Here is a 27,781-nt window from a genome sequence, read left to right on the forward strand (position 1 = left end):
AATCAGTCCTGAATATTAATTTGAAGGACTGTTGCTGAAGCTGAAATTCCCAATAATTTGGCCACCTGATGTGAAGAACTGACTCGTTGGAAAAGACCCTGATTCTAGGAAAGATTGAAGGCAGGAGTAGAAGGGAATAACAAGGGATAAGATGGTTGATGGCATCACTGACTCAATAAACATGAGTTTGAATAAGCTCTGGGAGTTGACAATGGACAGGGAAGCCTGGTGTGCTGCAGTCCATGGTGTTGCAAAGAGTCAGAAATGACTGAGTGCTGAAATGAGGCAACCCCATGCATCCAGAAACCCAAACAATATATAAGAAGAAGGGGACACTCTGCCAGGCAACTTTAGGCATTACTTTTTCTTCTGTGAATGAGTAAAGAGACTTAGATGAGCATCAGATGTTCCCATTTATCAACAAACTGAACAAGGAGAATAATGACCTCATAACATTTGGGATTAGTAAAAAACTACTGGAAGCAATATATTAGACTCAAGATGCATACTCTGTTTATTTAGCTAATTTTGCCAATTTGAACCTGTGTCTACCTGTAAGAAGGAACAGATAGCTGGAAGTTAGGCTACCATGAACTTTTAGGTGACCTTGGTTATATCCCATTATTTCCTTTTACCTCATTTTTTTCCCCATATGTTCAGTATACTGTCTACATATCAAGATCTTTTTTGAGGGTTGAATGAGTTAATGATATATATGAACCAATTAAAAGGTGACATAAATGAGATATATTTTCAAAAATCAGAAGCATATTGATGCATGAATGCTATTGCCATATACTAGAGATTATGTTGATAGTAATAAAAGACTCTAAAATCTCAGTGACTTAAAGCAAAAAGGTTTATTTCTTGTTCTTACTGTATGTCCACTGCAAGTAGAGGAGGACTATGCCCCATATCATCTTCACTCAGGACTCAGGTTGAACTTCAGAGCTTCTGGAAATCACTGGTCATTGTGATGGGGAAAGAATATGTGCAAATCCACACGCTGCATTTAAGACTCTGCCTAGAAGTGACACATATCACTCCCTAGTTGGCTTCGGGAAGTCCCTAGCTTGTGTCCAGGAGAAGAGCAGGAAATATTTGGCAAGCTTGTGTCCAGGAGAAGAGCAGGAAATATTTGGCAAGCAGCACTAATGAGTATCATAGATGCTTTTCTTTTTCCGTTTTCTGCAATTGGTGACTTTTGCAGCAGGGAAACTGTCTAGATGTTTGTCCTGTTATTAATCCCACTACATTCTTTCTGTATAGCTGTCAAAAACAGCCAAGTAGACTGCCTTTATTTTATATTTTCTCAGTTTTAAGGATTTGCTGGCACTGAATATTTTAGTACCCGTCTAACAGAATATTTTAGTTTCTTAGAGAGAGAGGCAACAATTGTATAACATCTCATTTGTGTTTTCTTTCCTAGACATCGATGAGTGCTCTGATGGCTTTGTTCAGTGTGACAGCCGTGCTAACTGCATCAACCTGCCTGGATGGTACCACTGTGAGTGCAGAGATGGCTACCATGACAATGGGATGTTTTCACCAAGTGGCGAATCGTGTGAAGGTCAGTACAAGGAAAAGACCTAGAGTTTAAGGTCTTGAAATTGAGACACGTTCAGTAAGACGTAATTAGTTGACATTGATTTCATATTCAGGTATTGGTGATTTTTGCTGTGTGTTTTTACAAGTGATTGGAAACATGTTAAAATCTAACTTTTGCTTCCTGATTATAATAATTAATTGATTTGTGAGTAAGTAATACTTGCAACAGCAAACTAGTTTTCTGTGGATGCTTTGTTGAAGGATGTTTTTAGAATAAATAAACCTGTACTATCAGATAAATTTTTTAATGGCAGCATGTAAAAATCTGACCCCAAAAGAGGTAGAAAAACAGGTGAAAGCAGGATAGAGGGAAAATGAGGTGAGAGAAAATAGGATGATGACATGGCCAAGAAAAACATGAAACATGCTTCTCTGGGCTATTCCTGATGTATCTTTTGCCTGGCAAAGTCAGATGTTTAGTGAATGTTGCAAGCAGAAGGTATGGTCCATGCTTAAAAGACGTCAATCTAATAGGAATGGAATTCAATCACATTATATTCAGTTATTTAGTATTAATTTTGTCTTATTTTCAGTGAATTGACAATTCTGCTCCTTTATATCCACTATTAAGGGGCATAAATTTTAGAAGGTGGACGGAGTAAGCGAAGCACAGTGAATAATTGCCAAGGAAACTACCCACACCAAAAGGGTTTGGCATGGAATTGGGAAACAAACCAGACCTCAAGAAGTCTTTATTTTCTCCATTGGTGTTTGCACCTTCATCGAGTAACAGCCTGAAAGAATGATGAGGCTAAAATGACACAGTCGATGAAAGCCTTGGAGAATCTAACTTAACAGTACTTGACGCATAAATGATGAGATGCCTTTTATCCTTGGGCCTCTAGAGGTTCTCACACAAAGAAAAGTGACGCAGACTTGGGTGACAGATGCCAAGGTTCCCTGTGTGCTTTGCCAACAGCTGCAGAGCTCCGGACCTTGAACAGAGTGTTCATCTGGGTTTTTACATGGAATGGGAATGCTGCTGCCTTAGCAGGGGCTAAAACCTAGCATTAGCTGTGATCTGAAGGCTTTACCTTGTGCTTATGAGAATGCCGTTCAAGAAGCAGATCAAACCCTGTGATTTTGCCCTTCTCTGATAAACTATATTGCCTGTTTCTATAGTATATTATCAGGAAGAAGTCTTCAGTGCTGCTTTTTTTAGCATTGTCTTTTATTTTAAATTATACACATAAAGAATAAACATAAACTGATTATAAATAATTCAATATACAGAAATATAGAGAGCAAAGCTAAAAATGTGTCTTTATTTCATCTCCTCCTTTTCCCTATCTTTTCTTCTTCTGCTCTAGGAGTAACCTGGGTTTAATTTTGCTTGCTTTCCCTTTCTGTGCATCAGAATGTGACTAAAAATATATATATACCTCTGTTATCTTACTTTACATTTGTAACTTCTTTCAGTATCTTTTAAATTTATGACCACATGTCTCAAGAGGGCTGTATTAGTTATCTCCTGATGCATAAAAAGTAACCCCCAAAGTGTAGCCACTGAAAATAATAAATTATCTCACAGTTTCTGGATAAGGAATCTATGAACAGCTTAGCTGGATTCCTCTGGTTCAGGTTTCTAGTGAAGTTACTCATATCAAGTTGCTGCCCAGAGATGTGGTCTCATTTCTAAGTCTTGTCTGGGTCAGGAGTGGAGGGTAAGGGAATCTGTTTCTAAGGTCACTAACAGGGCTTGTATCCTTAATCCATGAGCCACTCCACAGGGCTAGGGGCTGGCTTCTCTTAGAAAAAGCATTCCAAGAGACAGCATGTGCCCAAGATGGCGGCAACAGTCTTCCACAACTAAATCTCAGATATGGTATCTCACCACTTCTCCCATAGTCTTTCTGTTAGAAGCCACTCAGTAATCCAAGGAGAGAGGATAACCAAAGAGCATAAATAGTAAATGGTGAGAATTGTTGCTGGCCATCTTGTTAAACTACACGCTGCAAGAGCCATCAGCATTGTCCGTTAATTTCCACTGCAACTCTCTGATACAATCATGTCATAACTTCTCCACTCTCCTCACATCTCAGATACCACTTTTTCTTCTTTCTCTGTTAATTACTCTGCTTCTCATTTAACTGAGAAAAGAGAAGTACTTCACTTTTCCACCAGACATATGGTATGATATCCAGTAAATCATATATATGATATACACCACCTCGCTGGTGGCTCAGATGGTAAAGGATCTACCTGCAATGCGGGAGACCTGGATTCAGTCCGGTCGGGAAGATTCCCTGGAGGAGGGAATGGCTACCCATTCCAGTATTCTTGCATGTGAAATCCCATGGAGAAAGGAGCCTGGTGGGCTACAGTCCAAAGGGTCACAAAGAGTTGGACACAACTGAGCAATTAACACTTCTACTTCCTTCCATACAGTAAATACATACTAATCTGGTGAAAATGACAAAACATAACACGTGCATTCATTAAGTGTCCAAAAGTAACAAGGAAAACTAATCATTAAAATAACACATGATACAGATGAATATAGGGAAGTAACGGATTCTGTGAAATGCCTACACAGAAAAGGCTTTTTGAGGAAATTCCATAAATACATAAAGAGTGAGAAATCTTATTCTTAAAAAAAAAAAAAACCCACAATTCTGTAAAGATAATTCTACAACTATCTTCCTATAGAATTTATAATGATTATCATAAAAATCTACTCTTTCAAGGACAGTGTGATCTGAAGAATTCTTTTAAAAGTACTAACCTTTGTCATATAAAAGAGAACTAAAATGCTTCTTTTTAACAACTATCTACTTACTGCAATTTCAGTGATCTGTAGAATTGTAATATTAGCATTTAGAAGGATGCTGTTTTAAAACTATGGTTATATCTGATCAAGTTCCATATTTCTGTTCTGGGGGAAAAAACAAGAAGCATTCAACATGGACAAATCCACAGCAGTAGGTTTACATTTATTCTTAAGTATATAGTCATATTTGAAGATATGAATAAATAACTTTGTACTGTTGCACTACTTTTTAGACTGTGTAATCTACAACATACATGTTAATAAACTGCATGCATACAAACTTTAAATTATTTTGCTCATCCATTTACCTTGGAGGTGTAGACATTTAATCCCCAGGAAATGTGCAAGGGTACCAATTTTCTTATCCACATCATCATTTCTAATGTGTCTGAAAATTTGTCTCTCTGAGAACAAGGCCAAGTATTTTTTTTCCGTGTAGGAATATTGCATTTCATGCCCACATTTCCTTTTATTTAAAGCTTTTATTTCTAGATTAACTTTATGCTTGGTGAGGTGTTTTTGAACTTGTATGACTAAAAAAAATGTTTATATGGTACTATCTTTGAGTATTATGTTCAAAACAAATACTATAAATTCTTACCTTAAATCAAGGGAAACTATGAAAATGAAATGAATCTATTTCAACTCATGAAGTAGTTACTGAATATATGTATAGGTAGCTTGAGGTACTTTACCAGGCATCTGCTGTAAACAGATTTGAAGGAGGTATGGAGGTATGGTCACTGCTCTCAGCCTATAGTAGAGATAAAATATATATAGTAACAATTGTCATATAAGATAGAATGTGGAGAGTTTCTCAACAGAGGAGAAAAGCTACAACGTTGAAAATGATGAGTACATAAGGAAAGAATAAATTCAGAGCCATAAGGTAACAAAGAGAAATTATTTTCTGTTGGGGCTAAGAAAGGCTTGAGTATCTAGCTATCTAACGTTGTTTCAGGACTTAAGTATGATGTGGTGTGCACCTTAAGACAGGGACAGAAAGTGCAAGCAGAGGAAGTAGTCTTAAATGCCTTTCTCAGACGCTCGAGCTTGATTCTGAAGGTCTATTTTTGAGAAAGGGAATGATTAAAGTATATCTCTACCAAATCCATATTTTGGCCCAGTCTCATTTTCTGAACTCCAGACCTGTATCTCCAACTGCTTACTAATCAGCTCTACCTGGAAGTTCACAGGAGAGTGTATTTCAGCATGTCTTACACTAACTTGTGTCTTTGCTTATTCCTGCCAGCCACTTCTGTTACCAAGTCCAAGCTTGCTCTGCTTGCCACAAAACAGGTCAATAAATCCAAGTGACAAGGCGTTGAGGCAAGGAATATGACTTTATTCGGAAAGTCGACTGACCGAGAGGATGGCAGGCTAATGTCTCAAAATAACCGTCTTGTCAGGGAAGGAACCCATGTTCTTTTATGGAAGCAGGAAAAAAGCAGTGAGGCACTAAAGTCAAAAGGCAGAATTGAGAGGGAAAGGCCAAGAGAAGACACTGGTCACAGAAAACACTCTATTCCAGCCACACAAGAGACGACTCTACACATGGACATCACCAGATGGTCAATACCAAAATCAGATCGATTATATTATTTGCAGCCAAAGATAGAGAAGCTCCATACAGTCACCTTATGCACACCAAGACCCAGAAGAGAGGAGCAGTGGCCCCACAAGAGACTGACCCAGACTTTCCCATGAGTGTCCAGGAGTCCCCGGTGGAGACATGGGTCGACAGTGGCCTGCTGCAACGTCAGGGGCACTGAGTGTGGCATTGCCTGCATGGGACCATATGAAGGAGGTCACCATTATCTTCATTACCTACACTATAGTTTGACTTCAGGTCAAACAACAGGGAGGGAACACAGCCCCACCCATCAACAGAAAACTGGACTGAAGATTTACTGAGCATGGCCCCACCCATCAGAACCAGTTTTCCCCTCAGTTAGTCTCTCCCATCAGGAAGCTTCCATAAGCCCATCCTTATCTATCACAGGACAGACAGAATGAAAACCACAATCACAGAAAACTAATCAAATTGATCACATGGACCACAGCCTTGTCTAATTCAATGAAACTAGGAGCCATGCCATGTAGGGCCACCCAAGATGGTCAGGTCATGGTGAAGAGTTCTGACAAAATGTGGTCCACTGGAGAAGAGAATGGCAAGCCATTTCAGAATTCTTGCCTTGAAAGCCCCATGAATAGCATGAAAAGGCAAAAAGATAGGACACTGAAAGATGAATTCCAAGGGAGATCAGATAAATCACTCCAGAAAGAATGAAGAGAAGGAGCCAAGGCAAAAACAACACCCAGTTATGGATGTGACTAGTGATGGAAGTCAAGTCCAGTGTTGTAAAGAGCAATAATGCATAGGAACCTGGAATGTTAGGTCCATGAATCAAGGCAAATTGGAAGTGGTCAGATAGAAGATGGCATGAGTGAACATTGACATTTTAGGAATTAGTGAACTAAAATGGACTGGAATGGGTGAACTTAACTCAGATGATCATTATATCTACTACTGTGGGCAAGAATCCCTTAGAAGAAATGGAGTAGCCATCACAGTCAACAAGAGTCCAGAATGCAGTATTTGGATGCAATCTCAAAAACAACAAAATGATCTCTGTTTGTTTCCAAGGCAAACCATTCATTATCACAGTAATCCAAGTCTATGCCCCATCCAGTAATGCTAAAGAAGGTGAAGTTGAACAGTTCTATAAAGACCTATAAAACCTTCTAGAACTAACACCCCCCCCCCCCCAATAATGTCCTTTTCATTATAAAGGACTGGAATGCAAAAGTAGGAAGTCAAGAGACAGCTAGAATAACAGGCAAATTTGGCCTTGGAGTGCAAAACAAAGCAGGTAAAAGGTTAGCAAGTTTTGCCAAGAGAACACACTGGTCATAGCAAACACCCTCTTTCAACAACACAAGAGAAGATTCTACACATCGACATCACCAGACAGTCAATACAAAAATCATGTTGATTATACTGTTTGCAGCCAAGATGGAGAAGCTCTATATGGTCAACAAAAATAAGACTGGGAGCTGACTGCGACTCAGATCATGAACTCCTTATTGCCAAATTCAGACTTAAATTGAAGAAAGTAGGGAAAACCACTAGCCCATTCAAGTATGACCTAAATCAAATCCCTTACAATTATACAGTGGAAGTGACAAATAGATTCAAGGGATTGATATGATAGACAGAGTACCTGAAGAACTATGGACAGAGTTTCATAACATGGTACTGGAGATGGTGATCTAAACTATCTCCAAGTAAAAGAAATGCAAAAAGGCAAAATGATTGTCTGAGGAGGCCTTACAAATAGCTGAAAAAAAGAAGAGATAAAAAAGCCTTCCTCAGTGATCAATACAAAGAAATTGAGGAAACAATAGAATGGGAAAGATTAGAGATCTCTTCAAGAAAATGAGACATAAAGGGAACATTTCATGTAAACATAGGCACAATAAAGGACAGAAACAATATTAAGAAGCAGAAGATATTAAGAAGAGGTGGCAAGAATGCACAGAACTATACAAAAAAGATCTTCATGACTCAGATAACAATGATGGTGTGATCACTCACCTAGAGCCAGACATCCTGGAGTGTAAAGTCAAGTGGGCTTTAGAAAGCATCACTACAAACAAAGCTAGTGGAGGTGATAGAATTCCAGCTGAACTATTTCAAATCCTAAAAGATGATGCTGTGAAAGTGCTGCATTCAATATGCCAGGAAATTTAGAAAACTCAGCAGTTGGCCCCAGGACTGGAAAAAGGTCTGCTTTCATTCCAATCCCAAAGAAAGGCAATGCCAAAGAATGCTCAAACTATTGCACAATTGCACTCATTTAGCCTACTAGCAACATGATGCTCAAAATCCTTCAAGCTAGGCTTCAACAGTATGTAAACAGAAGGAAAGGCAATGAGTAAGTAAAGTAAAAAATAGCCATCAGTCTTACAAAACATCTCTGAGAATGGCAAGCATCAGGGAAAGAAAGTAAAATTGTTAGTCGCTCAGTCGTGTCTGATTCTCTGCAACCCCGTGGGCTGTAGCCCACCAGGCTAATCTGTCCATAGAATTTTCCAGGCTAAAATCCTGGAGTGGGTTGCCATTTCCTTCTCCAGGGAATCAGGGAAGGGATGTGTTAATCTCTTCTTTTCACAGGTGGACAGGGTCTGATTCTCTGTGAGCTGAACAAAGGCACTTTAGTTTAACAGACAGGGGCAGGACCTCTTAGATAGGCCATTATTGAATGATTATGATAACAGCAAGGTAAAGCAAGTCAAAAGCAGAGACATTACTTTGCCAACAAAGGTCCGTCTAGTCAAGGCTATGGTTTTTCCAGTAGTCATGTATGGATGTGAGAGTTGGACTGTGAAAAAGGCTGAGTGCCGAAGAATAGATGCTTTTGTATTGTGGTGTTGGAGAAGACTCATGAGAATCCCTTGGACTGCAAGGAGATCCAAGTAGTCCATTCTAAAGGAGATCAGTCCTGGGATTTCTTTGGAAGGAATGATGCTAAAGCTGAAACTCCAATACTTTGGCCACCTCATGTGAAGAGTTGACTCATTGGAAAAGACTCTGATGCTGGGAGGGATTGGGGGCAGGAGGAGAAGGGGACGACAGAGGATGAGATGGCTGAATGGCATCACAGACTCGAAGGACCTGAGTTTGAGTGAACTCTGGGAGTTGGTGATGGACAGGGAGGCCTGGCGTGCTGCAATTCATGGGGTCGCAAAGAGTCGGACACGACTCAGTGACCGAACTGACTGACTGACTGAAAGCAAGTCAAGGAAATAGTTCCAACATGGAGTCAGAATTGGTTCTTCTCTGCAACATTACCACTCCCTATCAGAATCTTGCTCTTCATTATGTAAATAGCATCTACCAAATTTTCCAAGCCAGAAATCTAATCGTTCATGACCCCTCTCTCTCCGTAGTCTCTGAGGCCAACAAATCACTAAATGGCTTTATCTTTGTTGTTTCTATGTCTGCATCCCCACCGCTACTATTCAGTACAGCATTATGCCTAAGAACACAGACTTGCAGCCTGACAGATTGGGTTCCCCTCTGTGCTCTATCTATACCTCACTACAGAGAAGGCAATGGCACCCCACTCCAGTACTCTTGCCTGGAAAATCCCATGGACGGAGGAGCCTGTTCGGCTGCAGTCGGTGGGGTCGCTAAGAGTTGGACACAACTGAGCGACTTCACTTTCACTTTTCACCTGCATGCATTGGAGAAGGAAATGGCAACCCACTCCAGTGTTCTTGCCTGGAGAATCCCAGGAACGGGGGAGCCTGGTGGGCTGCCGTCTATGGGGTCGCACAGAGTCGGACAAGACATAAGCGACTTAGCAGCAGCAGCAGCATACCTTACTAGCTGTGTAATCTTGAGAAAGTTATGCAACATGTCTATGCCTCAATTCCCTGATGTATACAATGGGGATTATAATTGTAATTTTCATGGGTGTTGTGAGGATTAAATGAGTCATTATATGAATGTACTTAGACTTTGGTGTTTAGTTTTATTATATGACCATCTCTTTCCTGGAATACTGAACAGTCTACTAACTGGTCTTCTAATTGAAAGTTCTAATCCATTTTAAGTCCCTTTTCCAAAATGAAGCCAAAGGAATCTCTCTAAAATGGATATGTGAATAGTTTTTTTGCAATTCTCTAAAAGGACATTTGATTGGCTTCATTATAAGGTTCAAATTTCTTCTAATGTGACCTTTAAGTGAGCCCTGAAAACCCTTCAGCATGTCTCCCCACTCTGCTCTCCCTGGCCATTTAAGTCTTACCAACACTTTTGATTCTCTAATACACTTAATGGCTCTGAACTTTGATGCTCAAACACACTCTTAGCTCTGACTAGACCACTCTTTACCTCCTGTTTGCTTGCCTAAATCTTATCCATGTTTTTGCCACACCTGGAGAATGTGTATGTGGGCAGAAGAAAGATTCAGAAAGAGCTACCAATGTGATGGTGTTGTTCAGTCCCTCAATCATGTCTGACTCTTTGTGACCCCATGGACTGTGGCATGCCAGGCTTCCCTGTCCTTCACTATCTCCTGGAGTTTGCTCAAATTCACGTCCATTGAGTCGGTGATGCTATCTAACCATCTCATCCTGTGTTGCCCCCTTCTCCTCTTGCCTGCAATGGTTCCTAGCATCAGGGTCTTTGCCAATGAGTTGGCTCTTCCCATCAGGTGGCCAAAGTATTAGAGCTTCAGCATACTAGTGTGATAGGAAGCAAGTAAATGAAATTTGTCAGGGAGAGGGAAGGACCTGTGTCAGAAACTGCTGTCAGCTGAAGACAGAAACTGAGACTTGACCACTGGCTTTGACAACATTATTTCTCTAATCACTCACTAAAGAAATAATATTTTTAAGTAGGAATTTCTATATACTATAGTATAATTTTCAAAGCAGAATATACACTCTTTATGTACATGTAATGTAGGAATCTTACAATAAAACTGTATATAAAAATAAATTCCAAAATTTTATACTATCATTCAATTGAGAATAGTTTCTGCACTGAGAAACCCAGTATAGATAATAAGCAAGAAAGGTAAGGTAAGTTCAAACTAATTCAAATCTCATCGGATAGCAAAAGGTAAGAGTTAGTCCATTATGATGTTTCTGCTTAAATATTAATATTTCTCAGGTATGACAAGTACATGCCAACCATTGTTGTAAGCAACTTTTTATTCTATTTCTTTATTGTTAATATACTTTGAGTACATATTCTCTTTGCACCTAAAAATATTTTCTTCGTCTGCTGCATCAAATCCAAGGACTTTCTCTGCTTTTAACCAAACAAACAAACTTGTTAGTAGAAATTTTATTTTATATGTCAGACAAAATAAAATGATTGTTCAAGTACAGCCATTGCCATTAATGGAATAATGTCCTTATATTAGCAGATATTTAAAGAGTGAAATATATAAAACATATATACATGTAATGGATATTAAAAGATATATTAAGAGGTATTTGTAGAGATTGTGGTCAGAGAGACCAAACAACTATGATTAGTGGTATTGTTTTCGCTTCCTATAATTGCTAATTATAAGAATATTTAATGGAGACAAATATCAACTATGAGGATACTTTATTATTCCAAATAGAGCAAATATAGACCTGATATATAAAGTTCATTTCCTTACCAAGAGAAAAAATTTTTTGGATTTTATATACACATATATATCTGATATATAGATGTATTTATTAATACAATTATAAAAATGTATTTTTTAAGATTTTCATGTATTCTCTTGCTGTTATTTTTTTTATCATGATCTTTTTTATACAGTATTATCCTTGACAAATCAACCTATAATAAAGTTTACTGTAGCTGTAATAGAAATCTTTTCAGCTATCCTCTCAATTCATTGGTTTTGTTGATATGAGAACTAATAAAAATCAAAGTACCTAGAAATAATCATGTAACTTATTGTCAGGAATGCATATATGATAGAACTTAAATATTTAGAAATAGAAATGTGGCTAAAATATAATCTTGACTAGTTTACTTCCTTTACAATGTTGAAATCAAACCATTTAAGGAAGATAGTTACTAAATCCTATAATTTTGAAGGAAAATCAGTGTACATTCTGCTGGTTAAAAGCTATACATTCCATTTTCTCTCCATCCCACTTGTCCTGCTGTGATTTAGTTCTTTTCTCTTGACCTTTGCTCAGATGAAATAGGAAATAACTCCTTACTGCCACTCATACAATATCCCTGGAATGATTTTGGCTTATGACCTTTAAACGATGGGATAAATAAAATGAATCACATCTCCTCGCTTGGACCTGATCTGTGGGTCAACATATGTTTGCTTTTCATCTGTATGAAAATGCTTTAGGCTATGATTGCCATGGAGTAGGTGAAGTCAGGTGAAGAACGGGCAGGTGCCAAATGAGTCAGGCAGGAGATGAAATGATGATATGAAATGGGAAAGCTGAGACGTGGGGAATTCTTTGTAAGGGATGCTGATTGCTTGTGATCACTTGCCTTTCCATGGTTGAAGGGCAGGGTGTAAGGACAGTGTGCAAATGCCTGGGCCATTAATCACAGAACACCTGCGCAGAATGCTGGAAAGAGCTTACCTGACAGTGACATGGCTGTGAGAAGAGGGCTTGAAACTGAATGAAAATGCCTCATTGTTTCCATAGCATTTCATCCCCCATGAAGAAGGGATTTTTCTGGAAGCACCTTTTTAACACTGAGGATGATTTTGCCAATTAAAAAAACATAGGCACTTTTAGAATTTCCACTGCCAAACTGTTTGATATGTTGAGTCCTATCCTTAACTTTAAAAAAAAAATATGTGTTTCATAAAGCTTAATGGTACTTACAGAGATATAAAAGTTGCATATCTAGCCAAGGTTATTTGGTGTTTGAAATCAAGTATGATATTTTCCTGTGAAATCCCAAGATTATTAACATTGCTTTAGTCAGCATTAATAGGAAATACATGCCAGTAAAATGAAAATTAATTTACAGTTGAATACTTTATGTCAGGAGACAACTTGCCTGATCAAGTTATTTGAAACAGAGCATATTCTAAGCACATCGCCTGCTGCTTTTTCTTGGCTGTAGATATTGACGAGTGTGGGACTGGGAGACACAGCTGTGCCAATGACACCATTTGCTTTAACTTGGATGGTGGATATGATTGCCGATGTCCTCATGGAAAGAACTGCACAGGGGATTGCGTCCACGATGGAAAAATTAAGCACAACGGTCAGATTTGGGTGCTGGAAAATGACCGGTGTTCCGTGTGTTCATGTCAGGTTCGTATAAACAAAACATTGTAACCATTTTTATCAAGATGTAATTTGCATGTATTTCAAGTGTACAGCTTGATAAACAAAAGCATACATCTGATTAACCTCTGCACAATTAATATAACATAACATTTTCACCTACGCAAACTGGCTGGCCTCTGCCCTTTCTTAACCCCATAGCCCCAGACACAAGTAAACAGGTTCCTGTTTCTATAGATTAGATTTGTATTTTCTACAGCCTCATGTAAGTGGAATCATATAACACAATTGGCCTTCCATATCTGCAGGAACCACATTCATGGATTCAGCCAACTGTGGATCAAAAATACTTGAGAAAAAAAAATTCCAAAAAGTTCTGAAAAGCAAAACTTTCATTTTCTGGACCCCAGCAACTTTTTACATAATTTTATATTATATTAGATATTATAAGTAATCTAGAAATAATTTAAAGTATATGGGAGATTATGTATAGGTTATATGTAAATACTATGCCATTTTATATAAGGGACTTGAGCATCCATGGATTTTGGTATCCACCTGCAACCTGGAAATAATCCCCCAGGTATATGAGATGAAAACTGTACTTATTCTTTTGTGTCTGACATTTGTCTCAGCATTATGCTTTGACACTCAATTATATTCATTACCTGTATAAGTAACCCATCCCTTTTTATTACTGAATAGTATTCCTTTGTACCAAAATACTACAATGTGTTTATTCAATGATAAAATTTTGATTCTAACTAGGCTAATGTTTTTATAGTCACAATATCATATTTGAATGAATGCATAAATGAAGCCAGAATGGACATACTATGGCCTGCAAGTGAAAAAACACCTATTGGGTTATATTTCAGTTTTAGAGAGGTGTTCTGTGTACCCAGTTGATAATAGAAATTTAAATTGTAGTTAGATAATAATACCAAGGACTCAACTATTATTAAGAAATTGATAACAGCTTGTACAAATTATAAGGTTAACATATCTATAAACTTAATAATATGTAAAACTTGATGACCACCTACCAAATATAAACATACGATCCCTTACACAGGACAAATTTTAGTTAGTATTCAAATTACAAGTACATAAAATTTTATATATGCATATACAAATTTATTTGCACATAAGAGCCATGCAGTGGTTATCATTCTATATAAAAATTTTTTTCCAATCAAGTCATTTAAATTTAATGTGCAGAAAGAAAATTGGAAGTTCTCCAGCCTGAGTAATTTCTAGTTGTTAGCTACAAATAGGAATTTTAAAGAAAATCAGTTAAATTGAGAAAACAGTGTGAGTTATCTCAAACTTCCAAATCAACATCTGAAATTATAGGTATGGTGCTGATGCTCAGTCACTCAGTTGCGTCTGACCCTTTGTGGCCCCATGGACAGTAACCCACTAGGCTCTTCTGTCCATGGGATTTTGCAGGCAAGAATACTGGAGTGGGTTGCCATATCCTCCTCCAGGGGATCTTCCTGGCCCAGCAATGGAACCCATGTCTCTTGCATCTCCTGCATTCACTGGCAGATTCTTTAACACTAGCACCACCTGGGAAGCCAAATTTTAAATATATTATGTAATATATATGTATATATAGACAGATATATAATTATGAATATAGATATATTATAAATATATCTATATATATTCCCCTGGAGGAGGAAATGGTAACCCACTGCAATATTGTTGCCTGGAGAATCCTCATGGACAGAGGAGCCTGGCAGGCTATGGTCCAGAGTCTCACGAAGAGTCGGACATGAATGAAGTGACTTAGCACAGCACAGCACATATATATAATGTATATATAGATGTTTATATACATAGGTACTCACACATGCAGACACACCCACGTACATATGATATTAGTATATTGAGAAACAGAGGCTTTTGGTAACTACTTTTTCTCCTTGTCATACAGAATGGATTTGTAATGTGTCGACGGATGGTCTGTGACTGTGAGAATCCCACAGTTGATCTTTTCTGCTGCCCTGAATGTGACCCAAGGTTGAGCAGTCAGTGCCTCCATCAAAACGGGGAAACCTTGTACAATAGTGGTGACACCTGGGTTCAGAACTGCCAGCAGTGCCGCTGCCTGGTAAGTTTGGCTACCTAAAGTTCAGGAAACGTTTCGCCCAGAATCAAGATAGGAAAGCAACCTTCCCTGCCCCTCCACCAATAGTCAGTACCTGGCCATAGCGTTGGAAGTTACAAAAGGTGAACCTAGTTATGATGACAAAGTGATGGCTTTGCATTAAGGACCTGAGAAGGAGTATCCAGGGGTAAATGCAGTATACCGTGCCATGTCAGTCTTTCAGGACAGTCTCCAGAGCTCCAAAGAAAAGGCTGTCCTAACTTTCCCAATCCCACTCAGCCTAAAGTGAAAGAAAGTGAAGTCGCTCAGTCGTGTCCGACTCTTTGCGACCCCATGGACTATAGCCTACCGGGCTCCTCCGTCCATGGGATTTTCCGGGCAAAGGTACTGGAGTGGGTTGCCATTTCCTTCTCCAGAGGATCTTTCTGACCCAGGGGTCGAACCCGGGTCTACCTGCATTGCAGGCAGACGCTTTACCCTCTGAGCCACTAGGGAAGCAACTCAGCCTAGGTTTACTTAAAAACAATTATGAACAGAACAATGGCATTCAAAAAAATCTTTTTTTCCAAGTAAACCTTTTGTTAATCCATTTCTGTCAATTATGCTCTGACTTAAAAAAACAAAGACCAAAAAAATACCGTTTTTCTTTCTAAAAATTGTTACTGTCAATGCTATTCTGGCGGGAACCCTGTTTTACACATAGTTTGAATTTGCAGTAAATATTAGAATGTTAGAATTGAATGTATATATATATATATATATATATATATATATATATATGAAACTTCTGCTGGAAACAATATGTTAAAAAGAAAATAAAGACTTGATAAGAAGACCCCAGTCATTTTTCATGTGGCCGATTTTTTTGCTTCTTTCTATGGTGTAAATGAAAATTCATCTACATGTCTTTATAGAAGAAATTTTCATAGATACTAGTCTTAAAGTTAGGACTTGTTTCCTTTCTATTTGTGTGAGGATATTTTAAGGCAATGCTTTTTTGTTGCTTCCTTTTTATACCTTCAACCCAAAAATCAATTGAAAGAGCAAGGTCAGTTTTGTGCCTGAGGCTGCTTTCATCTCCCAAGACCATGAGACTCAGAATTATGAGGAAAATAGGAACTAAATTTTAGGTGGGAACTAAATTTTAAGAAGAGCCTATTCACACAATTTTCCCATGTGGAATAAAAATGACTGAAATCAGCTCCTAGTTTGTTTGTTTGGTTTTTTCCAAAGTCCATACACTGAGAAATGTATAAATGACAAAGAAAAGCTGTCAAATTTCCTTCATATTTTGATTTACTTTCTTGTCAGTGGACAAAACTTTCTTTTTGCAGAAGGGAATAAATGAGAAAGTAGGGTAAAAGATTGAAAGGAAGAAAAAAGCATCTCATAGGCAAAAAAGCTAAGTAAAAATCTCTTCTGTAGTAAACAATTCTTTGTCATGGGAAAGAGAGGGCATGCCCATTTGATTGTTTTAAGAGAACTGGTTTTTGCTTTCCTTTATTGCTATTCTTATTTAACCCATGCAGACTGTCTCATAATCCATCTACAGTACAGATCTCATGTGTGGACTCCCTACAGCATTCATGGCTGTGAAGGTCTGAGTATGAATGTCCATCAAAGAAATTGAGTAATTGAGTATTCAGTAAACACTATGTTCCCTCCCTTCCTCTCCCTCTCCCCTTGTCCATCTGCTCTCCTTATAGCAAGGGGAAGTTGACTGTTGGCCCCTGCCTTGCCCAGAGGTGGAGTGTGAATTCAGTGTCCTCCCCGAGAATGAATGCTGCCCGCGCTGTGTCACCGACCCTTGCCAGGCTGACACCATCCGCAATGACATCACCAAAACTTGCCTGGACGAGATGAATGTGGTTCGCTTCACTGGGTCCTCTTGGATCAAACATGGCACTGAGTGTACTCTCTGCCAGTGCAAGGTAAAACCCACTATATTCAAGTAGGGAGCACTTGGCCAGCTGTGCCCAGGAATCATAGATATTAATGTGGCCAGTGAGAAGCACCTTCATTTCTATTTACTGCTCAGAGACCACTCAGCTTAATTAGTGCCAAAGCTGACTGTCCTGTGCATCCTCTAATGCATTTTCAGGGAGAAGGAGGTGCTTTGTCTGAAACCATAAAGATGGTTATTTATATCACTGGAACAGAAAGAACCTATGTAAATTGCCCTAAAGCATCTAACTGTACACACCTTTTAAAAAAAATAGAACAAAACCAAGCTTCATGTTTCTTTCATGATAAAGGGCAATATTATTTTATTGATTTTTATCTAGTCTTTTTATGATATAAGATATATCAACAAGGTAAGCATACTGCGTTTTCCAAAGTGAAAATCAATATGGCGAAAATGGGCATATTTCTTGGTTTGTTGTGGTCAGTTACATTGAGTTGAAAAATTTAAGACTTGTTGTTTACCATATTTTATTCCTACAGCTGGAGAAAAATCATTATAAAGATTTTTCTTTTTATTCTCATAGGAAAATAAAGCATTATGTCTTTTACTTCACTGAGAACAAAAATACTGATAATGTAGACAGGGTATATAGAATTCAGAAATGGTAACGAAGTTGAAAGCTTTCTACTTTGGTTATGGTTCCTACAAATATTTGATTCAGTGGTCATTGTACTTCAGAGTCAAAGTTTTAGAATCAACACTAAAACTAATAATCTGGAAAGCTTAACAACAAGAAGAAAGCAAAGATGTCAGGTTTTTCCCCGCGTAGCACAGCCAGATATCTCTAACTGCTCTGGTTCTTTAAATGAACATTTCCATTTAAAAATTTTTTTCAGTAGAGCAATTTAATTCTGATTCACATAGTACAAATTTCTTACTAGAGTGACTTGATGTAACAAGACAAAGAAATATGAAATGCTCTAAGTTTGAGATGCTATTATTATCTATTTCACACCAAAATTTCTAGCTCTTTGAATCAATGCAATTTGTCAGTCAAGCACAGCTTTTTGGGAGGAACATTTAGTGCAGTCTTCTAAAGGTGCATTAGCACATTTGAAAGTTACTTTTACTACGAAAAGTTACTAGCAATGTAAATGCAGTGCCACTTTAATATACATTTAATATGAATACATTTGAGTGCATTTAGTGGTGCATTATCTAGAAACTTCAGCATTAATGATTAATAGGGAAATACTTTCTGACATTTAATTGCCAAAGAAATTTGGATCTCTTTACACTCTTAATCTACTATTAGATTATTGTTCTGAGCAGTGACAACAAAAATATATACTGAGTGATGCAATGTAAAACACACCAGATATAGCTCAGACAGATACTTCCAACAAGAAAAATGCAATCAGTAATAGGCAGAAAACATTACAGTATTTTCTGGGGGTAAAGAGTGTGAATGAGCTTGTCATTCACTGCCTAACAAACAACTAGGATTTTTTGACTCCTAGTAGAATTGTTTCCAGAAAGTGTATTTTGGCATTAAATTCATTTCTTGTCAGATAACTGCCATTTCTCAGAAGTTACTATTTGATGCCATTTTCTTTTCCCCTTCTTATTGAGTTATAAGAATATGCTCAATGCTACCAAATGTATCCCTAATAGTCATTTTATTATATTTATTTTTTTCTATTTTAAAAATAAAATTTATGCCAAACAGGCTTGAGACAATGCATTGGAGGTAAGCATTCTTCACAATTTGATACTGTCAAAGCACTATTTGCATTTACTGTCTCTCCATCCTACCACATCTGAGTTATTGGTATAGTCAATAAATGCAAGTTGTGTGGGGTATTGTGCCAGGGTAGAATGATAACCAAAAACAGCAAAAATTGTTCCTGGAAATTTTTCCCCAGCAGGGTATCATTTCGAGCTCTGCTATCTGGTACTGTAGTCAGAAGCCACATGTGGTTATTTAAATTCATTGAAATTGAATTAAAAATCCAGTTCTTCAGTCGCATGAGCCACATTTCAAGTCCTCACATGTGCTCGTGGCTATCATAGTAGACAGCACATGCAGAGAACAGTTCCATCATGGCAGAATATTCTATAGGAAAGCACTGGTCTAAACGTGAAGAATGGGGCATCTGAAATCAGGCTACCTGGATTCAGAGCCTGGTCCTCCACACTAGCAATGTCACCTCAAGGGACATTTATAAATCTCTCTGTGACTCCGTTTTTCTCACCTAAAACTTGGAATAATAATATTACTTACATAAGAATAATTATATTACCTACTTGAGAAAGTTGCTTTAAGAATTAAGTGAAAAGGTCCTCACAAAAAGTTTCCTACACGTTTCATACACATTCAGAGTAAGTGCTCAATAAATGTTGGCTATTATTATTGTTGGTAGTCAACAACAGAAACATTAAGTCATGAAACAGAGACAACATTACTGTGAAGGACGCTCTGAGGAAGAATGAACTGTGCTAAGAGGCTGTCCAACAAGTGAACCAGTTTTACTTCCTGAGGAATTAAGAGTTAGCTGGGAGAAACAGGGTTAAGAGCTTCCCTTTCCTTTTTAAAGACGTTTTTAAATTGAAATTGCTTAGGTTAAAAAAAAAAGTTTCCTTCACTCAGAAGTTGAATTTGTACCAAAAATGAGTTACTAATACTGTCTTTCCTAAGTCTGATAAAAACTACACAACTCCAGAGAGCTTTCAGGCAATCGTGCTTTGAGCTCCAGGCAATAAAGAGGGATGTACCCAGTTGATAAATAAGGAAGGAAGAGATATTAAAGGGTCAGGCAAGAATACTGGAATGGGTTGCCATTTCCTTCTCCAAGCAATCTTCCCAACCTAGGGATCGAACCCGAGACCCCGGCATTGTAGGCAGATTCTTTACCGTCTGAGCCACCAGGAGGCAAATAAAAAGTGAAAGTGTTAGTCACTCAGTAGTATCCAACTCTTTGCGACCCCATGGACTGTAGCTGGTCAGGCCTCTCTGTCCATGTAATTCTCCAGACAAGAATACTGGATTGGGTTGCCATTCCATTCTCCACGGGATCTTCCTGACGCAGGGATCAGAACCCAGATTTCCTGCGTTGCAGGCAGATTCTTTACCATCTGAGCCACCAAGGAGTAATACAGTCAGAAGAGCTAGTAGATCAAAAGAGAAGAAAGGATTATTCTATGAATACTGGAATGACTGGATAGCAATTTGAGGGATGTAAGTTGTATATATTAGTATGCTATGTATCAAAACAATTCCCATGTGGAAAAAGTGTTAGATATTAAAAATAAATCAAAATAAAGATAAGTAATCAAATATTTATTAAAATTCTAAAGGGAGATGCCTTTTCTAACTTAAAAGTGATAAAATATACCTCAAAAAATTTAGAGCTTCTATAGATAGACAAAATTAGCAAAGTATAAAATCACAACTAAAGACTGGAAAAATATGTTCAGCAGATATGATATCTTTATTAGATTAAAAACATGAAAATTAAAAATACTTATTTTCCCATAAATAACAGAGGATGAATAAACAATTCACTAAAAAATACAATTATTAAAAAAGAGGAGAGCATTCAGCTTTTAAATAATTGAAATAAATATAAACTAACATATGATTTATTATTTCCACATACTACAGTAAAAAAAATTCACAATAATTTCCAATGTTAACAGTAATATAGTGGAATTGTAGTTCTTTTGCAGTGTTAGTGACACTGAAAAATACAATCAAGAGCCACACATATACCTCCTAGTCCCATCCCCATCTCCACAGAAATATCCAGAAAATCTTATTAATCCCGAGTCTCAGAATCCAACCAAAAGAAATAATCTAAAATATGGAACAAACTGCGTGCATCATAATATTCACCTCAACATTAATTGGCATGCAGAATCAAAAAGAAACCAAAATAGCCAACAATGGAAAGATGGTTAAATAAATAATGATGAGGGCGTGGCAACCTGCTCCAATAGTCTTGCCCTGAGAATCTGCATGGACAGAGAAGCCTGGCGGGCTACAGTCCGTGGAGTCGTGAAGAGTCGGACACAGCTGAGCAGCTAAGCACACAGCATCTGATGTAACATAAACCCCAGGAGGTAGTGAAGGACAGGGAGGTATGGAGTGCTGCAGGCCCCGGGGTCGCAGAGTGGGGCATGATCTGAACAACAACAACAAAATCTAACATACAATACTACAGCTATGCATTTTATGTAATTACATGATTGCATCGTTCAATCATTCAAGTGCCAACAATTCTTATAATAAAAATTAAGATAAAAATACTCTGTGTGATTACATATGCACTTTGATTACAAGAAGGCTGAAAATAGAGAAATAAATGAAATCTATGAGGATGTACTAAAATATTGATAATAGTGGAATTTAAAATATATTCATTTTTATGTAGACTATTTATAGACAGGGAAGCCTGGGGTGCTACAGAACATGGAGTCACAAAGAGAGGACAGCAACTGAACAACAACAATTTATAGCACATATGTGTACATATATTATAATTATACATATATTTATTCTATCTGTTATATAATTTATAAACATTAATGTATTAATAACTGTTTTGTAAAAATTATATTAAATATATATGTTAATAAAATATTTTATGCTTTGCGTGTATTATATAAAAACATTTTACTGAAAGCTGAAAGTCTACTGTCTTCTAATCTTGATTTTATAGAGTTTATCAGTATGCAAAGACTAATGAGGACTCCTTTACCAATAAAATATAGCCAGAAATAACAGGGTGTTAAGGAAACTTACTGTTATTATGTAAAAATAATTAGATTTTTAATGTTATGGCAGTGGATGGTTACTATTCCTAGCAACCTAAGTTTCAGTGGAACTTTTATTCTAGGTTTTATCAAGGTAATGTTTGTTAAGGTGAAATACATAGCAATTTTGTGCAAATTTTTTAAGTTTGATGAATCAAAATATAGAATATTTTCAACAGTCTAGCAAGTACCTTTTTGCCCCCTTCTAGGCAATACCTATTCCTGTAGGAAACTTCAATTTTATTTCATTACAACCAATGTATTTTGCCTATTTAAAAATTCATATGTGTATCACACAGTATGTAGTATTTTGCGTCTAATGGTGAGTTGACCAGTTTATCATTATGTAATGTCCCTCTTTATCTCTAACAAGATTTCTAGACAAGAAGTCAGTTTTGTCTGGTACTTATGTAACCACACACTATATTGTTTTGATTCATCAACTTTCAATTTGTCTATAGTTTTATATTGAGAGTGCATATTCATAGATAATATACAAATAGTTCTACCTTTTTAGTCCAGTGTGACAGTTTCTGTCTTGTAACGGAAGTGTTTAGTCAATTTATATTTGATATAGTTTTTGACATTCATGTATTTAGGGGCCACCATTTTGCAATTTGTTTTCTGCTTGCTCCGTGTGTTGCTCTTTCTATATTCTTATGTATCCAAGGAAAGTGTCCACTTGCTTTCCTTCTGTTTATTTTTATATTAGTTTTATATAAGTTTTTCTATTATTCAATTTTAATTTTCTTTTAGATTCTTAATTATAACTCTATATTGTTATTTTTTGTTGTTGGCTTGTGCAACAACTAAAATAATAATATAACCAAAAACCTTTGGTTTTTATAATTTTGACTATGATACACTTAAGTGTGACTTTTTTTGTCTTTGTTCTTTTTGGGAATTGCTGGGCTTTTTGAATATCTAAGTTGACCAAATTTGAGAAAAATTTGACCATTGTTTCTTCAGATATTTTGTCTGCCACACTTTCTCCCTCTTATTCTCCTGGGACTCCAATCACCCATGTGTTATATGGTTTAATATTACCCTGAAGGTCACTGAGATTCTATTTTTATTTCAATCCTTTTCTCTTTGTTTTAAATATTGGATAATTTCTATATATTTTTTCAAATTTACAGACTACTTCTGCCATCTTTAATCTTCTGTTAAGCCCATCCAATGAATTTTTCATTTCAAATACTGTGCTTTTCAGTTCCAGAATTTTTATTTAATTTTATTTTTAGTTTATTACTCTGCTGCAATTTACAACTTTTTATTCCTTTATAACCTTTTTTTTTTTTAACATCTTTGTACACATTTGTAATAGGTAAACAATCACTTTGTAATGCAGGTGACCCAGGTTCAATCCCTGGTTCAGGAATATCCCCTGGAGAAAGGAATGGCTACTCACTCCAATATTCTTGCCTGGAGAATTCCATGGTCAGAGGAGCCTGGTGGCTACAGTCTTTATCTGCATTTACACCAACTGGATTAATTCTGAGTCATTTCTCTTTCACTACTTTTTCTCTTGATGAGTCACTTTTTTCGGTTTGGGTTTTTTTTTTTCACATATCTAATAATGGTTATGGTTTATTGGATATTGTGGACAGTATATAGTATAGATCCTCCATTCTGTTAGCTCCCTCTGAAGACTATTGTTGTTCTAGCAAATTTCAAATTACAGCCAATAAACTTGCAGTTGAGAAGGCTGGACTTTATATTAGTTAGCAGATGTACCCTTAGTGCTAGGGTGAATCTCTTAATCTTGAGACTGTTTTATTCCTAAACATGAAAGCCTGAAATTTTTTATCAGTCCCTTCTAACTTGGTAGGACACAGATTTTAAGCACTACTACCCATGGGAGCAGCATCTGAAATATCTGCTCAGAGCTTTCCAACTTCAAGCTATGAGTCTCTAATTGTCTTTTTAGAGTCTCCTCTGCGATTCAAAGACCAGCCACTGATTTGAGGGGAGTTTACATGCTGATTCATTCTTTCCTTTCTAAGATATTTCTTTCTGAATTTCCAGGCACCCTGGCCGCCCTAAATGTTGTCCTCCAGTATCCGAAGTCTATAAGATTGTGGCTTTCTGCTTGAGTTGTAGTTATCCTAAGTTTCACAGACTAGACAGTGCCCTAAGGGAAAATGCCAGGTAGAAATTAATCTCACACAATACATTTCCCTCCTTGCAGAGATTGAAATTCCTCCAGTGTCTGCTTGCTTTTAGTCACTAATTCATTGATTCAAATAATTTTTATATTTTGTCCAAACTTTATAGTTATCCATATGAGAGATAGTCTTGTGTAAGTAACTATGCCATTACTGAAATTGGAACCCCAGTGGAATATTTTATTACTCTTTCTTATATCAACTAGGTTTCCTTAATTGAGGAGCTATCAATAGCATAATCTGTAGCATTCATGTTCCTATAGCAGAACATACTGATAAGGAATAAGAAAAACACTCCTCGAAGATTTGGGGAAATATATCTTCTCTTCCTAAAATCTACTTATACTCCAGAAATTTCCCTAACTCTCCCTGCTCAAAATCCATACAATCTGAGGAACTGACATTCTTGGGAACTGGTATACCCCTCCCTTCATTGGGTCAGTGAATTGGGAAAGATCATGTGACCATGTTATGGTCAGAAATCCTCAGCCTCTGAGCATAACAGCAAAGCTTTACAACACTGCTAGAGAGCTAAGAAATGGTTATTTGTCACACTTTCTGCCGTCAGAGTAAGAATTCTGCTTAATAACAATTTTGAAAGAGGATTAAGTTAAATTGATAATATTCTTCTTGGATATAGACTGTCTTTTCTCTCATTTGATAAGCTTCAACAAAGGCTAAAGCATTAAAGTCCTTTCTTAAGTTTTATCTGAACCTTTTGGTTTTATCATATTAAGGTCTGATACATTTTCCATCATGTAAAGTCAATTATCTGAGAGAATATATCAAATAGAAGATGAGTTTTAGAGTCAGACTAACCTGTATTTTAATCCCAGTTGTACCCTTATATTAGCTGTGAGATTTTGGACTTGATATTTAAGCCTTCTGATCTTCAGTTTCTGAACCTAAAAATCATCACTATTAATAGTGATCCTACTGGGAATGCTCTGAGGTTGAAATTAGATAATGTATTTAAAGTGTCTGGTGAAGTTTCTGACACAGAGTATGCACTCAGAAAGTAGAAGGATATTATCATCTTGTGATTGTGGTAACAATACTAACATTATCATTATTATCAGTAAGCCACTGGAGGAAAGTAAGAGTGCAAAAATTCAAAAGAATAAGATGCAGTTTTTTTCTTTTCTGTAATACATTATACTATTTCGGCTGTCATTGTTCAGTTGCTAAGACGTGTCCAACTCCGCAACCTCATGGACTGTAGCACACCAGGCTCCTCCATCCTCCAGTATCTCCCAGAGTTTGCTGAAGCTATCTAACCATCTCTTCCTCTGTCACCACTTTCTCCTTTTGCCGTCAATCTTTCCTAGCATCAGGGTCTTTTCCAAGGAGTAGGCTCTTTGCATCAGGTGGCCAAAGTTTTGCAGCTTCAGCATCATTCCTTTCAATAAATACTGAAAGTTGATTTCCTTTAGGATTGACTGGTTTAATCTCCTTGCAATCCTAGGGACTCTCAAGAGTCTTCTCCAGCACAATTCAAAAGCATCAACTCTTCAGTGTTCAGCCTTCTTTATACTATTTTTTTATACTATTTTGGTACTTTGTTATAAGAACCCATTATGTTTATTTGCCTCTTTCCCGTTTTCCTTGCCTCATTGCTACAGTTTTCTTCACCAGCTTAGAATTCTTGCCAAGACAGAACCTTTTTAGGCTTCTTAACTACACAGAACTCTTTTCACTTTAAAGCCTTTACTCATTCTGTTCCCTGTGCTCTTGGCATAACTTTTCAGAGAACTATCTTGAGGTCTTGGTCTAAACATCACTTCTATATAGAATTCTACTCTGGCCACCCAATCTAAGTAGCCAGACTTCTCATTAATCTCATAACATCCTCTAGTTTGTTTTTTTTTCTAGCACTTTTTACAATTTTTGATTGTACACTGGATTATTAATGAATACAACTCTAGGCCTTGTCCTGTGAAAGTAGCAACCATATCTGCTTTATTCATCAGCATGTCTAGGGCTCAGTTAACTCTGTGCTTATTTTGTGAATGGGCAAATAAAAGAACAAATGTGATCTAAGAGAGTGCCATGGAGTAAATAAAGCTGCTGCTGCTAGCCTATGATTTACCACAAATAACTGGCCATAGTGGGTTTTTAAGTGAGCCATGAAAAGTGATTAGGACATTGAACTTTCAGGAGCATATAAATAACAAATACACTGTTTGGTTATGTGTAACAATCAGTGAGTACTGACTAACGGCTTGAAAATTCATACTGTGCCTTTTCCCCCTGTCTTTTCTCTAGAATGGCCACATCTGTTGCTCAGTGGATCCACAGTGCCTTCAGGAACTGTGAAGTTAACTGTCTCACTGGAAATTTCTGTTTAAAGAATGTTTCATTAAAAAGACCAAAAAAAAAAAAAAAAAAGGTAAAACTTAAAATGGATGATTTGTGGGCAGCTAAGTGCAGCATTGTTATTAGCTGAGTGAACTTTCAGTTATGAAATTCATGGAGCTTGAGAAAATCACGAAAGGAAAAGGCTTGGGGCAAAACTAGACCAGAATTCCACCTCAGCGGTGTCTGACGTCAAGCATGTAGAAGAATGGGTGTGAAATACATACCATGACATCATGACCCCTGGACATAAAGCCTGAGCTTATGGGGGGTTTGGAAACCTCTGGCTTCACTGGTGCAGAAAATACTCCTCTAGATCAGAATCTTATGAATCAGTTCAGTTCTTCACTGCAAAAAATAAAATGTAAGGCAGTGAATGAGTTCTATTTTCAGAAGCAAAGCCAAGAAGCTATAACATGTTATATGTACAATATACACTCTGAGAAGAAATCTGAAACGTTATTGTCATGATAAAAATAATGCACAGGCATGGTTACTTAATATTTTCTAACAAGAGAACTCATCCCTATTTCCTTGTTTTACTGCACTTAATATTTGGTTGAATTTGTTCAGTATAAGCTCGTTCTTGTGTAAAATTAAATAAATATTTCTCTTACCTTATAACATGTCCCAGTGTTTGCTTAATGTCTTCCTTTTCCCCCACACATTCTTCAGCATACAAATTGCTTTCTAGTTCTGCTGATGAAACACTCACACCTCCCAAACTGAAAGGTGATTTTTGCTATATTATATGCCCAAATTGGGGAGGGGGCGGGGGTGTGTGTGTGTGAAGGATACCTTTGTTCTGCCTCTGTGGATCCCCTAGGTTGCCTTTTACCCTACCTCATATCCTGGGGACTGACTTATGTACATCATATTAATCGGTTCTGTTGTCCTCTGAATTCTGATTCAGTCTGACTAGTGGCGACCACCAGCAGGATATCAGAAGGAGAAAGTTCAGCTGTTAACTCTGCTGGCTCCTTTCCTGTCAGGTCCCTGCCATGAATAGCTGTATCACTGAAGGCGACATCTGACAGTGGCCCTCCCTGTTCAGCTACCCTCTCCCAACTTCTGTTTTGCTTCTTCTGGCTTTAGGGATAACAACAACTCGTTTTGTCTTTGTGGGTACCTGCTCAGTTTCTTGTTTTCCCTGTTTCCTATAGCCTCTGTATAAATGGTCCCTTTATTAAACTCTCTTTAATTAGCCAGCTTGAGTGTGCCATCTGTTTCCTGCCAGAACTCTGACTGAT

The 27,781-nt window shown here is 37.3% G+C and overlaps 1 protein-coding gene across 1 annotated transcript in view; it reads left to right on the top strand.

The window, feature by feature from the left end:
• The window catches only part of NELL2 (neural EGFL like 2), a 385,297-nt gene extending 358,760 nt beyond the window's left edge, over positions 1–26,537 (top strand). Inside the window, exons 16-20 of the mRNA XM_052639941.1 lie at positions 1,430–1,570; positions 13,005–13,198; positions 15,114–15,290; positions 16,994–17,218; positions 26,442–26,537. Coding sequence (XP_052495901.1) covers positions 1,430–1,570; positions 13,005–13,198; positions 15,114–15,290; positions 16,994–17,218; positions 26,442–26,492 — 788 coding nt within the window. The 3' untranslated portion in view covers positions 26,493–26,537. The remainder of the gene's footprint in view (positions 1–1,429; positions 1,571–13,004; positions 13,199–15,113; positions 15,291–16,993; positions 17,219–26,441) is intronic.
• Positions 26,538–27,781: the final 1,244 nt, after the last annotated feature.

The sequence above is a fragment of the Budorcas taxicolor genome, chromosome 5 (assembly GCF_023091745.1).
Source record: "Budorcas taxicolor isolate Tak-1 chromosome 5, Takin1.1, whole genome shotgun sequence".
NCBI lineage: Eukaryota > Metazoa > Chordata > Mammalia > Artiodactyla > Bovidae > Budorcas > Budorcas taxicolor.